The sequence below is a fragment of the Biomphalaria glabrata genome, chromosome 4 (assembly GCF_947242115.1).
Source record: "Biomphalaria glabrata chromosome 4, xgBioGlab47.1, whole genome shotgun sequence".
Taxonomy (NCBI): Eukaryota; Metazoa; Mollusca; class Gastropoda; family Planorbidae; genus Biomphalaria; species Biomphalaria glabrata.
In genome coordinates, this window is record NC_074714.1 from 55,477,635 (window position 1) to 55,493,695 (window position 16,061).

The 16,061-nt window shown below is 36.1% G+C and overlaps 1 protein-coding gene across 1 annotated transcript; it reads right to left on the reverse strand.

Annotated features, from left to right (window-relative positions):
- Positions 1-12,248: 12,248 nt before the first annotated feature.
- LOC106076648 (caveolin-1-like) lies at positions 12,249-15,780 on the reverse strand. The gene is made up of 2 exons (XM_013237468.2): positions 15,566-15,780; positions 12,249-12,936 (listed from the first exon to the last, which is right to left on the reverse strand). Exons 1-2 carry the CDS (start codon positions 15,623-15,625, stop codon positions 12,598-12,600), a joined length of 399 nt encoding a protein of 132 aa, XP_013092922.1. The 5' UTR covers positions 15,626-15,780; the 3' UTR covers positions 12,249-12,597.
- Between the last annotated feature and the right edge of the window lie 281 nt (positions 15,781-16,061).

Consider the following 16,061-nt stretch of genomic DNA (forward strand, 5'->3'; position numbering starts at 1 on the left):
TTCCATGCTCTAATAGCACTAGGGAAGAAGGAGTATTTGTACAAATTTGTCCTAGCATATGGGACGAGGAATGTGCCTTTAGTCTCGGGTCTAGAACCTAATAAATTGATCGAAAAGTAAATTTAAGGCCTACGTAGAAAATTACATTGGAATCAATCGATGCAACTTTTTTTTTTTTAGTCTTGATTGTTTGTCACGTTCCATCATATTTTACTCTTTCTCTCCTAACCGACGATACCAGCGTTGATTCCAATAGAATGTGGTAAATAATTACGGAGAGAAAGAGTTAAAGACTATTACAGTCGCTAAGCTCCACGGGACGGCGGGGGGATCACGTCGGGTAAGGTTCGAACCCGAGACTCAAGAGCGCATACCACATGACCAGACAGCAATCCACATTGGCCTACATACATTTTAAGTTCTGAAATAATTTTATTAAAATATTTAAGTTTAAATAGATCAGTTTATATTAAAGATGTTATAAAAGTTTTTTTGTTTTTTTTTAAATTATCTACGGTAGAAATACAGAAAAAATCTAGGCCTACTTGATTCTGTGGTTTTATGCTATATAAGAAACAGAGAAAATAGAGTTAAATGGACACTGGTTATTTACAATCTAAGAGAAATACCCAGATCTAGTTTTGATTTTCTAAAAATAGACTGGACTATGTAGAACAGTGATGCCCAACCTAATTCTACCTGCGGGCCATTTTAATTTCCTACACTCTTGTCGCGGGCCACATGACCGAAAATGTGCAAAAACGTAATGAAATTGACCTGAAGCAATTTTATTACAAATCTATGGATCTAGTGCTTGATTAATTAATTAAATATTTGAAGTTTATCTTTGTTTTTACGTGTCGCAAAATTCTCTGACGTTTCTACTTACAATGTGAATATCATGGTAGCTACCTTTACGATCGACTCATTTTGTTGTCTCTTTATGGTAAAGATACATATTTCATTTTTTTTTTGGAGGGAGATATTTTCTACACTTTGTGCAAACGGTTCGGATGGAACCACGTCGCGGGCCGGATCTGGCCCGCGGGCCGTATTTTGGGCATCGCTGATGTAGAAGCCGACATTTAATCGACTATGCGCCAAAAGCAAGAAAATAGAAAATTCAAAACATTTTTTTTTCACAGTTTTCTCACATTGATTCTTGTTAAAGATTTATTAACTATTCATATTTTTTTCGTCTAAATATCTTACAATAAATAGATATGATAAATAATGGTCTTGGCTGGTCGCATAGAAAGCATAGGAGGGTCTTCCTAACACTGCTTTAATGTATTCAAGACTGTAATGTTTTCCTTTTAGTTCCTAATTTCGCTTGTCAACATCCGGCTATGTCCTGTCCCTAAAGTACACGCCAATTCCTTTTGGAAGACAAGCAGTCGACTGTGACCACATTTCAATATGACCCTCACGTAATGTTAGTATCATGTCCCATTGGAGATTTAAATGCCCCTTCTCATTTGTAATGCATGCATGAATAATCACAATAATCGTGGGCTCTATATACTATTTGTGGGTAGCTAAGAATCCACTGAGGCTACGAGAGTATGAAAATGAACATTGTTTAAAAAACCTTTCACATAACTGCATATCTATTGAATATTCTTTTATATTTCTTACCAGTTTGTATAGATTAGTAAACATGTCCTACTTGTTTTGATAGTATAAATATAGATCTAGAATGGACCTCATTCACCAATCGTAAAAAAAATAAATAAAAAAAAATTAACACGTGGTTCTCTATATCTTGTATACAAATTACGCAATCTATAAAGGCTCTCACGTGATACGTAATTTTCATTGTTTTATCAATATTATTACATGGCTAAATGTTTGTTTACGATTGGTGAATGAAGTCCATTAAGTAAGATTCACTTGGCAAACTTTTGCTCTTGCAAAATCAAGTCTACAATAGTCAAAAGCAATTTCGGGCTTTTAAAAATCTTTTTAAAAATATCTTGTAGTTAATTTTTATACAAAAAGGCAAACATGCAAATCAAGTTTCTTTTGAGAAAATGTTTGGTCTTCCTGATGTTGATTGTCAGATGATTTCCTTACTCTGTCACTTCTACGATGAAGATTTATTAAGGTGGACAGCTCATTATAGCCCATTTAAGAGTTTAATAACGTTCCTTGAAGAACGTGTTTTGTATGGGGCAGCAGTGCTGTGTGAACCAACATGAATAGACCCTATAATTAGGCGTATTCAGAGCCCCCGAAGATACAAGTAGGCCTAATAATGCCATCAACACTGTGGCCGAGATCAATAGAGGGATATGGATCTAGTTATTGCTTTTAACTTCGATTGAAGATCGATTTCCAGTCTTATGTTTTTGATATCGTAATCATCCATTTTTAGTTTAATGATTTCAGCACGTTTAATAATTATAGTTTAATTTGTGATAGTAGAGACTTAAAGCTTGGCTAGTAGACACTCTGCTCTTCTATGTTTGAGATTTGATCAAATTTTGGCAATCTTTTTTTACATTTTTAAAAAAATCTTGTGCGTTGACGTCCTGTTATGAAGTGTGTGTGTGTGTGTTTATATGATGACGCCGGAAAGAGGTTGCCGATTGGTTGTGAATGATGCAAGACATGAGGCAATGTCGTCAGCATTCTAAGCTAGAGAGATTACTCAGTACGGCCATAATGAAAAGACGTGTTATTATTATTATAGTGAGTTAGATTTTGTTCAGAGTACCATTTTATTTTATTACTAAAGTCTACTACATTGATTTCATTTTATTATTATTATAGCTTTTATATAGCGCTACTTTCATGCTTATATGCGCTTTTGGTCCAATCTCATTAGTGGACCAGTTGGGGGGGGGGGGGAGGGGGTATCTAGGAGTTGCTGCCTTTAGGCGCTCAGCAAACACAACTCTGCCCGAGTCGGGTGTCGAACCTCGAGCCCTCTTCTAGGTAGCCAAGCTAAGTTCAAGCCTTGGCCTCTCGACCACGCTTCCCACGCTTTTATCTCAAATTGAATTTGTTTATATTGTATATATTTAGTTTTATATTTATATTTAGTTTTTTTTTCACAAAGAAGTAATTCATGTTATTTCAAGTTTTACAAGTTAAAATTATAATACGCCTATAACGGTTTAGTTGTCTACCAGCAGCTTGGTGCTACCAGTCAACGACCGTCCACAACACCCCCTACCTATCGGAGGCCCTAGGCGGCCGCCTAGTTTGTCTATGCGTAAGGCCGACCTTTCTGGGACACTAAAATCAGATTGATGCCCTCCCTTATCACGGCCACATTCTTAATAGCTTTCGAATCTTGGACCCAACAGCAGATCTAGAGAGGAGGATCCTAGCAATGGGATTGAGATGGGAAAGATCCTTAATATCACTTACAAAGACAGCATCACAAATGAAGAATTTAGAAAAAAATAATTAATTAAGCAACTGTTCCCCACGATGACCTGCTAACTACTGTAAAAAAAAACAAAAAAAAAAAAACAACACGCAAGTTTTAACACTATGGCCTTATCACAAGGTTCTCAGGGCTTGCAAAAACCTTGTTTCTGAGAACAGTACCAAGAAAAAGAGACAGATAGAGAAAGCGATGGGAAGACAACATAAAAGTATTGACTGGTCTGTCATGGAAAGAACTTCTATCTATGGAGACAGAGAGGACTGGAGAAAGACGGTCAACACATCATCAGACTAAGGCAGGGGTGGGCAACAATTTTGTATCGAGGGCCGCATTAAAAAAAGTTTGGGCATGGCGGGCCGCATATATATATATATATTAGAAAGATAAGCTTGCTGTGTAGAATGTCTTTTAATTCATATATGCACTGTATTACGATTTTTTTAAAAATTGCTATTGTCTTTTTATATCACAATATCCCCACAAATATACAGTTGTACTTAATGTGCAGTGTTTTACTTCTTACACTCGAGCATAATGTTTCTTAACTGTGAAACTATCTTACTAGTTGTTACCCCTGTGTGTGACTGCTGTCAAATTACAGTCAGTCAACATTGTCCAATGATTATACTTGTTTAGTTTCCACAAAAAATGCTTGCTCACTGAATGAAACAATTTATGTTCCGGAAGTTAAATGTCGGGACGAGCGAAGCCTGCCCTTGTGGAGCATCACCAAAGAATGTTGACCATGTCCTTTAATGGTGCATACTAAATCAAGGGACCCGAAAAAGACTCTCCAAAGACTATTCGGAGAACTGCCTGATCTGGAAACCACTACGCGGTTCATCTCAGATATGGGATTACTGATCTGAACCCTTCAACATGTAAAATGAGAACGAAGAAGAAGAACTGATGTATGTGTACCCAAATAGTGTGAACAGCAGCAAAGTTTTTTTAAGTCTGGAAATACAGCTTCTGGCACCCATAAGACTCCCGTAGTAGTGCTGACTGGAACTTCTCTTTGCTTTAAGTTATATCCTCTGGAGCTGAATCGGCTTCTCTTAATAAGTGTTGTACTTTTAATCATTTCACTAAAGATAGTTTCACCTTTCAGCAAAAGAAAATGACCAAAAAAAAAATTTTTTTTGGTTGCCTGTAGAAATGGGAAAACTATGTTTGAAAAGATTTAACTTGTATTTACATTTCATATGTAAACAATCAATTGCAATTCATAAATAAGAGCTGCCCTTGGTTAACTCCCCTAGCTCTTGAAAATACCATTACTTTTTAACAGCATTGTGTAATAGTGTTCAAATTAAATGCAGCTTTGTGCAAACTTTCGAATATAAAGTTTATGGTTCTCAGTCAAAGATCGAGCTCCATAAGTTGTTACACTTGCTATCTTGTTTCAAGCCTACCCAACACTCAGACATTGTGTCTTAAATTGACTGTATTGAAATTGATGTATAGCCAATAAGCATATTCTTCGTTTACTTAAAACTAATGAGACAGTTCAATAATTTATAAAGATGTTTTTTTTAAATATTTGCATTTTTATATCTATATACTGTGGGCACACCTGATTTCTGTAGGCGTCGGCGGGCCGAATAAAACACCTCGGCGGGCCGCGTGTGGCCCTCGGGCCGTAATTTGCCCACCCCTGGACTAAGGTATATGTGAAGGTGAGGGTAGTATAATATTGTTATAACCCTAGTGGCGGACTGAAATGGTTAATGTGTGTGCGGCCTACTGACACACATGATTCAGGCCAATCACACAGGTCAAGGGCTGTTGAACAAGGGACATTACTGCTAATGCACGCGATATGACCAATGTTATGGTCATGTGACCAAAAAGCCTTTACAGACAAGAGACAGTGTGCTAGAAAGGACAGTAGAGTCCAGAACAGCAAGCAGTAAGGACTGTGTGCTACGAAGTGAGTCCTCGAAAATGTAGCTGTACGAGCTAGAGAGACTTGAAGTGATTAAAATGTTTGTTTGTAAAATGTTTTACATGTTTCAGATGTTCCTTCAGAGTTGAAGATAGTTTACTTCCTAGTCCAAACCTCCCGCAGGACGACGGGGGATGGGAGCGGGCAGGGTTTGAACCCTCGACCATCGATAAATCTGAACGACAGTCCAGCGCGCAAACCGCACGACCAGGCAGCCAACCAGGGCTTGGGATTAGTTAGGCAGTTCTGTTGTGTAGCAAAGCATTTGAAGTTACTGTAGCCAAATTGTGTTTATTGGCTGTTGTTGATGTAATTGTAAATAAACCGCCACATTGTTTATTGAAGCTCTTGTTGTCAAGTTGATGTTTTAGCTGTGTTGTGTTGTTGGGCAGTGTTTACAGAAGGCCTGACTAGGAGAGAAACGTAACAATATGATAGTCAGACTTATAATATCTCATATATAGAGAGGGATAGAAATCCGAGAGCACTACAACACATGCTAAAGTTGCCCCAACTTCTTGCTAGCATTACTTCAGGATAGAAGACTTAAAAATAAAGTAGCAATTATACATAAAACACTGAACCACAATCTTCAAATACAAAAACAAAATTTAATAAAATACTCTGAAAGACACAAAGATAAAGGCACATTCCTCGTCCCATATGCTAGGACAAATTTGTACAAACACTCCTTCTTCCCTAGTGCTATTAGAGCATGGAATGGGTTGCCTGAGCTAGCCAGGAAAACCAGTGACTTGGCCGAATTTAAGTCATTGGTTAATATGCATGACTAAATGCATGACGCGTAGGACGTAATCATCTTCTTTTTTGAAGTAACGTCTGTATTATATAAGATAAGATAAGATTACACACTGGCTACTCCCGTTAATTTGACCCAGGCTTTTTATTGTCTATTATGGCTGGAAAATCTCCTCCTTTTTTTTTTTTTTTACTTCCAAAAGACAATCCACATTTTAACGATCCCATTAACATACTATTTAGCACGTGAGTTATTTCTGTTACAATGGACCTCATTCACCAATCGTAAACAAACAATATTTAGTCACGTGATCTTATTGATAAAACAATGGAAAAAAAAACTGTCACGTGACATAACCATCATGAATTAAACATGAGATCGTAAATTATATAGAAGAGATAAAGCACCACGTGGCTAAATGTTGTTTGTTTACGATTGGTGAATGAGGTCCGATTAGTGAAACAGCCAGCTCTCCTCTTCTTCTCTCTCTTTCTCTCTCTGAAATCCCCTTTATGATTTTTTTTTTCTATCCTGCGCATGCTAATGTTCTCTGACATATACTTTTGACTTGAATTAGAACGGCACGCTTTATAACGCCCGCCCTCTCCGACACACGCAAACATGCTTTTGGTCCGTGAATTCTCGTATTACTTTCACTTATCCCCCCCCCCCGCTCTGCACACTACTCAAAATTTAGCATGCGTACAATTACCGACTTTTCATCTGCTTCTCAATACAATATCAAAAATTTTAAATCTACTATAATGTGGCTTTTTAACTGGAACCCCCCCCCCACACACACACACATACCCCCATTTACACGTTTCACACCATTTTTATTACAATGACTTTTCTTTTAGCCTCCTCCAACTGATTTTCCCCCCTCATTACACCGTTTTCAGCTGATCAATTGGAGATATAGCATGTTTGGTTTGGTTTAACTTTAAAAAAAGACAAAGCTTATATCAACCTCCCTCTGTCTTTCTGTCTGGTACAAATTTTTACATGTTATTTCTCCCACACCCGATCTCGGATCAAGTTAAAATTTTACACAATTTCTTCTTGTACCCGACAAAACAAGACTCAATAAATAAATTAGCCAATTAATTAATAAATTATTGGTAATTATTTTATTTTGTATCGAACAAGGTGTTACGGTGTACGTTGAATTAGTCCCCATCATTAAGTTGTCTCTGGGAGGCAAGCAGTGTATGGCATTAGACACCGCAAACACTTCTTTAAACCAGTGATGCCCAAAATACGGCCCGCGGGCCAGATCCGGCCCCCGACGTGCTTCCATCCGGCCCATCGAAACGTAAGCGCAAAATATAGAAAATCACACCCCCCTAAAAATGTTGAAAATGTATCTTTACCTAAGATAGGGCCCTCAATTTTGTTTTAATGCATTGCTACCTAGGCAGAAAATAGAATCTACAAGGAAAAGTGAACGGATCTTTACTTTTTTATGGAACATAATAACATGCTAGCCAAAATGTTTGTTTTATAAAATGTGTGGCTGTTTTTTTAAAAATAGTATAACCAGAACTTACGCCATTTTCTGACGCGTAAAAAAGAAAATTCAAATGCCCCACATAATTAATGTAAGTACAAGATACAAAATAGTTCCTGGTCAATTTCATTAAGTTTTTGTATCTTTTCGATCATGTGGCCCGCGATAGTAAAGTTGGAAATTAAAATGGCCCGCAGATTGAATTAGGTTGGTAATTACTGCTTTAAACCATTAGTTTTATGCCTAGAAGCCTAGAAGTTAAAAAAAAATGCATTATACGAAGGCGACATTTGAATGTTTCCCTCTTGTTCCCAACACTACATTTATTTTGGCACTATGTCCTCTAAACAAGGGATAGTGTAACGCCAAGAATGGGAGTATCAGGAATAGAATTTGTGACCCAAACATTGAACTTCTGTGTGTTACACTTAGGCCTTAACTCTTTCCCTCCGTCATTATGTTTTCACATTCAGACGGAATTCTTCATTTTGCTCATTAGTATTTCACTACTATATTAAGATTAAGCTTCAATAGCTTTGTTCGTTGTGATCAGAAAATGTTTTATTTGGTCTAGGATTAAAGGGGAATGAATACTCCTTCTATATAACATAAAGAAAAGTTTTTTTTAAATTAAATATTAATTTAATTCAATGATAGTCATATCAACGATGGTATCGTCGATTAGGAGAGAAAGAGTTAATACTGCTTGCCTAGAGAATTCACACAGGTGTGTGTTGTTGTTATGGACATACCACAGCGATTGCGATGGACGTAACTTTCGATATGCTTCACAATGTAGAATCAAAACACACAGACTCTGTATCGTAACTGGAGATTTCTATTGACAAAACTCTGCCAAACTTTAGCCAGTACGTCAAACACTCAACAAATGCTATTTAAACATTAAGCAGGCTTACAAGTGTAAAAGTCTGTTCCCACTTGGAGAATCTGAACATACACTCAGGGCCGACCCTAACAATTGAGCGGCCCTATGCGGAACGGATTGCGCGGGGGCTAGTTTGAGTAGGGATAAGCGTAATGTCAAAGTTAAGATTTTGTATTAGAAAATATATTCGTCTTTGCAATAATTTTGTATTAAATGAAAGCGCACAATGCCGTTTTTATTTAATGAAATCCCAAAATGAAAATTTTGTCTATTTTTCAGTAGATTTTTATGAGTTTTCAGGAGATTTTCATAATTTTAGGAGATTTCCAGAAAGCCCCGCGTAGCCCCTGTTACAAACTTACTATATATAAGTAATAATGTTTTAATTTAATTATTTACACCTAGAATTAGCGCGGGGCCCATGAAAGTGCAGGGCCCACTGCGACCGCATAGGCTGCAATGGCCTAAGGCCGTCCCTGTATACACTTGTGCATGCCTAATTACAAACCTACTTTAGAAACAACAAAGAGAGTTATAAAAACGGTCAAGATGTGGTCTGAAGAGGCTGTAGAAAAAACTACAAGGATGCATTGAGAAAACTTAACTGGGAAATCTTTATTGAGAACTGTCCAGACATAAACGAACTGACAGAAACTGTTAACTCATATCTATCATTCTGCGAGGAGTTAACAATTACAACAAAAACAAAAATAAGTTTTTGGAAACAATAAGCCCCAGATGATCAAAAACATCAAACATGTTTTTATTGAAAACAAAAATAATTGAAGGAAAAAAACCAAGAGGAAAAAAAAAGTGATTTTTTTTTCGAAATAAGCCAATAGCATGCTGGGAAGGATTAAAGAAAATAACAGGCTGCGCCTCAACCCGAGATGTAACTGAAGGTGAGGTGACCTGACTATTTAGATGAGTAAATGTAACAAAGGCTTCTTGAACCGATAAAATAAGCGGCAAGCTGTTTAAATTATGTGTGGAACAAATATCTTTTATCTTCTTTCACATCTTTAATTATTCGCTACAAACCTGCCTAAAGCCACAAAAATATGGAAACTTCAGAAATTGTACCTGTACCAAAGTAACCAAAAATAGATAGCTTAAATGATTTCCGCCGAGTAGCACTAACACCTATAGCTATGAAATGTTTTGAAAATATGTACTTAGATAACTTGTAATAAAAGTCAACAACAGCCAAGGCCTTCACCAAATTGCATATAAAACAGCTAATGGAGCTTAGAATGCAATTATATAGCTTTTGGACCAGCTTTATAAGCATCTCGATAAAACCCAAATCTCTTTCTCTCTCTCTCTCTCTCTCTCTCTGTCTCTCTCTCTCTCTCTGTTGTGTGACCAACGTGATGTGTACATCAATGTATTCTGTGTCCAATGTGATGTCTTGCGAATTTATTGTGTGACCAATGTGATGTGTGCCAATGTATTGTATGACCAATGTGATGTGTGCCAATGTATTGTGTGACCAATGTGATGTGTACATCAATGTATTCTATGTCCAATGTGATGTGTGCAAATGTATTGTGTGACCAATGTGATGTGTACATCAATGTATTCTGTGTCCAATGTGATGTGTGCCAATGCATTGTGTGACCAATGTGATGTGTGCCAATGTATTGTGTGACCAATGTGATGTGTGCCAATGTATCTATCTATCTATCTATCTATCTATCCATCCATTCATCAATCCATCCATAAATCCATCCATCCATCCATCTATCTATCTATCTATCTATCTATCTATCTATCTATCTATCTATCTATCTATCTATCTATTTAAAAAAAAGAGACTCTATTTCTATCTGTTTGATGCTATTAGTGCTGTTCTTACTTTGTCCATGTCTAAAAGGAAGCGGAAATGAAAATACAATATGTCTTTGAAGCAAATTAAAAATACGTTGATCATGACTTGACTTATGGAGGGAAAAAAAGAAAATTTGTTTTAAAAAATGCTGGTCTTATTTTTTGAGGGCTATTTCTTTTTCAGCTTTATGTGGTTCAAGTAGTTCCCAAAGTGGTTCAAATGATTGTACACTTAGTGGTTCACATGATTGTACACTTAGTGGTTCATATAGTGGTTCATATGATTGGACACTTAGTGGTTCATGTGATTGTACACTTAGTGGTTCACATAGTGGTTCACATGATTGTACACTTAGTGGTTCACATGATTGTACACTTAGTGGTTCGAATGATTGTACACTTAGTGGTTCACATGATTGTACACTTAGTGGTTCACATAGTGGTTCACATGATTGTACACTTAGTGGTTCACATAGTGGTTCACATGATTGTACACTTAGTGGTTTACATGATTGTACACTTAGTGGTTCACATAGTGGTTCACATGATTGTACACTTAGTGGTTCACATGATTGTACACTTAGTGGTTCACATGATTGTACACCTAATGGTTCACATGATTGTACACTTAGTGGTTCACATAGTGGTTCACGTGATTGTACACTTAGTGGTTCACATGATTGTACACTTAGTGGTTCACATAGTGGTTCACATGATTGTAGACTTAGTGGTTCACATGATTGTACACTTAGTGGTTCACATGATTGTACACTTAGTGGTTCACATAGTGGTTCACATGATTGTACACTTAGTGGTTCACATGATTGTACACTTAGTGGTTCACATGATTGTACACTTAGTGGTTCACATGATTGTACACTTAGTGGTTCACATAGTGGTTCACGTGATTGTACACTTAGTGGTTCACATGATTGTACACTTAGTGGTTCACATGATTATACACTTAATGGTTCACATAGTGGTTCATATGATTGTACACTTAGTGGTTCACATAGTGGTTCAGATGATTGTACACTTAGTGGTTCACATGATTATACACTTAGTGGTTCACATAGTGGTTCACGTGATTGGGTTAGTTCATATAGTGGAAGTGGAACTATTTTTAAATGTGTACCAATACCTGTACACAAAGTACAATGTTGTAAGCACTTGGGTACACAAAATAGACAACATACCTTTTAAAACTGGTTACTTTAAATTGCTTAAGACTTAAGAATATCTGCAATCAGTGGAAGGTGAACACTTCTCCCAAACATTACACCCATTCTTTTCAATTAATGATAAATAACTTGTGATTAACTTCTTTTTTTATTTTTTTTAGGTTTCTATTGCAAGGTGACGTCAAAATGTCAACGTTTTTGGCATAACATGTCTTGTCATACCAAGGTTTCTCTGTTTCATTAGATTAAAGGCTTTAATTTGTGTAAGAACTAGACCTGTCTATTCCATTAAAATAAGTTTGATTGACAAGGAGTAACGACTAGGGGAAGTCTACGTTGCCAGGTGTCTTCACAGCAGTGTCACTATTTAGATGACCCTTTTATTTGTTTAAAGGCTGTTTAATTTATTAGCTGTCTTTAATTCGACAAGACTCGATCTGATTCATACTTGTGAATATCTAAAGCAAATGTTGACAAATAGATTTACAAAAACACATACCGCTGTGTTTGCCTGTGTAACCCCTCCCCTGCTTTCTGTATTGTGCTAACACGTGACCTTTATCTGGACGTATATGATAATTTCTATAAGCGTACACAATGTGGTGGTTATGAATATTATTAGATCTAGAAACCATTCTAATAGCAAATACCCTCGGTATATGATTTTGGCGTTTATTGATGTCTTGAACCCACATTGCACCACAAAAAATTATGAATAAATAATAAAGACAAGTTTTAAAAAATTAATACAAAATTTAATTCTTTAGGTAGTGACATTTACAAACTAAGATTAAATTAGAACTATTTGTAGAGAGTTTTTTTCCCATTTTACTATGAGAAGAAAAAAAAAAGGAACAGATTTCATTTAATAAATAAATAATTACCATATCATAATGCTAGTAAGATCCAGTATTTTTGTCGTTATAAAACTTTCTAATCGCTTTGTGTGAATGTTCATGGCTACGAGACAGTGTCAATAGAGCTGCCATAAATAGTTTAAATATTTTTTACATCACCCCGAAATATGCCAAGATTACTGCAAAAAAACAAACAAACAACTGTTTCTCTGTTAAACAGCAAAATTATCCTGACATGTTGGTGACCTTAATGTTGCTAAAGAAGAAGCTCAAGGCTTCACACAGTGGCTGCAAGTAGCACTGCAGACATGTTCCGTAGAACTTCTGAAGACATCCACAGTTGATCATGTAGGCTCTCATGCATGGGGTCACGTACCAGACATGCCAGAAAGTGATGTAGGCAAACTCACATCCCCAGCAGATAGCTAGCGGTATGCCACAAAGGACTGTTAGAAATTTGTAGCAGCAGCCTTTGAAGCACTCGAAGCATTTGTAGGCACAGCTCCAGACGCAGTCGATGGAGTGGGCGCCGTCTGGTTCTCCTAGAATCTCTTCAAATAAAACCTACGTGAAGTCAAAAAAATATATTATATTAATGATCCTGTAGATAATATAAATCATTTAAAATGTAACACATAGATGTACTCGTGTAAATAATGCACTAGATTGTTTGTTTTGTTTGCGTGTTTCTAATTTTTCTTCAGAATTGAGGATTATCACATTCTAGCCCAAACCTTTTTGCAGGGGCTTCGGTGGAGAGCGTACGAACCCGGGACCATCGAGAAGACAGTCCAGAGCGCATATCACACGACCAGGAAGCCATCCAGGTATAGAAAGCACAAAGGCGAAGATAGCATAAAGATACAAGTAACATAAAAATACAAGTAATATAAAGATACAAGTAATATAAAGATACAAGCAACATAAAGATACAAGTAATATAAAGATACAAGCAACATAAAGATACAAGTAATATAAAGATACAAGTAACATAAAAATACAAGTAATATAAAGATACAAGTAATATAAAGATAGGCCTACAAGTAATATAAAGATACAAGTAATATAAAGATAGGCCTACAAGTAATATAAAGATAGGCCTACAAGTAATATAAAGATAGGCCTACAAGTAATATAAAGATACAAGTAATATAAAGATAGGCCTACAAGTAACATAAAGATACAAGTAATATAAAGATACAAGTAACATAAAGATACAAGTAACATAAAGATACAAGTAACATAAAGATACAAGTAACATAAAGATACAAGCAACATAAAGATACAAGTAATATAAAGATACAAGTAACATAAAGATACAAGTAACATAAAGATACAAGTAATATAAAGATACAAGTAATATAAAGATACTTTAACAATAAAGAAAAAGTAGCTTATTCACAAAAAAACAGCAAGACAAAGAACTTAATGTAAAAGTAGAGTAAGATTTATATAACAGCTAACGAAACATGCCCATGAGGTCTATATATTCCTTCGTACAGACATGATTTATGTAGTTTTTAGGTAAAGAGATACACTTTTCTTTTTAAGTTTACGAGAAGATAAGAAATGTAAATATCTCGACAATCTGAAGATCATTCTCCATTTGTAGTTAGAAGATAGAACGTCCGCTTCTATCAAATGTTACATCTGCTGTTTTAATGTATTTTATGCAAATGGAGTTAACCCAAATTTGAAACAACAGACGTTTCAATAAATTAATTGAAAAGTAGCATCTATATATTCTATGGGTATCATTTTCTATGTTACATATTTTTATTTTTGATAGTATTTGCCAGCAGGAAAGTCATGCTTTCTTGACTCAGTCACTTCACGTAGCATCTGTATGTCCCTGTCGACAAAGCTCGGATGTTTGATATCAAAGTGACGTATCAGATTGTTCGGATTGATTGTGATAATAGATCTTTGTTACAAATGTCGCATTGTGGTTTCTCAATTCCTGCTTTAACTATTGAAGTAAAACCATATCGGAAAAAAAAAAGACTTAGGAGTGTTGACTAGACTAACGGTGAAGTTGCTTAACTTCTATAAACTGATCCAAGTAAGTACATGAAAAACATAGTGGACAGGTGGCTGAGCGGTAAAGCCTGGTTCGAATCCTGGTGAAGATTGGATATTTAATTCTGGGATCTTTGGGCGCCACCTAGCTCTCCTTTTCTAGTCTTTGCTGTTATAATTAAGTCACGACATGAAAAATAAATAAAAATAAACAAATCCAAAATTTTCGCGCCTAATTTAATTCCAATACCTAACACTTTGCTAACACAAGACAAATTGATGTTTCTTATCTTATCTTATGTAATACAGACGTTACTTCAAAAAAAAAGAAGATGATTGCGTCCTACGCGTCATGCATTTAGTCATGCATATTAACCAATGACTTAAATTCGGCCAAGTCACTGGTTTTCCTGGCTAGCTCAGGCAACCCATTCCATGCTCTAATAGCACTAGGGAAGAAGGAGTATTTGTACAAATTTGTCCTAGCATATGGGACGAGGAATGTGCCTTAATCTTTGTGTCTTTCAGAGTATTTTATTAAATTTTGTTTTCGTATTTGAAGATTATGGTTCAGTGTTTTATGGATAGTTGCTACTTTACTTTTGACTCTTCCTGTCCTGAAGGCTTTCTAAATTTAGTGATTTTACTAAAGGTCTTACTCTAGCCAAATGTGAATATTCGTTTGTCATGAATCTCACTGCTCTATTTTGTGTCTATTCCAGTTTCTTAATGTTTTCTTGAGTTGAGGGGTCCCAAATGGAGGATGCATATTCTATTATTGGCCTAACCAAGGTTAAATAACATTTTAGTTTTATGTTCTTATTTGATTTATAGAAATTTCTTTTAATAAATCCTAATGCTTTGTTTGATTTTTTTTTATGTTTCGACATTCCCATCTACTGCCTAGACAACATCCAAATATCAACTAGGTCAGCATCAGACGAACCGATATTTGACCTCTAGACTAACAGTTGGAGAAGACAGACAACACTTTATATTACAAACAAAATATTGTCCAATGTGGTCAGCGGTAAAGCGCTTGGCTACTGAACAGGTGCCCCGGGTTCGAATCCTGGTGAAGATTGGATTTGTAATTAATTTTTTTTATCACACATGGATCACACAACATAAGTTTGGACAAAATACAAACATTTGATTTGGTCAACACTGTTACCTTTACGTGGTCATTCAGATTATTGGGATCTCTGTTGATCATATCAAGATCCTTGGACATCTTCGATCAGAGTTCGTTCTGTTCTTTAGATAAATAATTCAGTGATATTCCTCAGAATAGTGTTTCCTTTACGAAACATATAATTGTTTATCCTGATGTTGACGAGTTGCTGCTCGTGTCTGTTTATCCAGCAACTGTGTGCTATTGTGGCAACTCGCTTTTAAATAGTTATCTCACAACGGCACCAATGACAACCAGCACAGAATGGCGGCAGCACACATCAGTTGCTATGTTGTTCTTGGCTTATTCATGAACTGCTTCACTGGATGCCCCTTAGTCAAGGACGCTATCCTCGTACCCTTAAGTAGCCTACAGCCACTTTGTCAATATTAGTCTCGCCTCGTGTTTCTGTAAGCTCTTTTGTTGAGCCACAATCTTTGTTCACTCAACCTATTCATCGGAGCTCTCTACAAGTATTAATAGAGCAAACAATGGA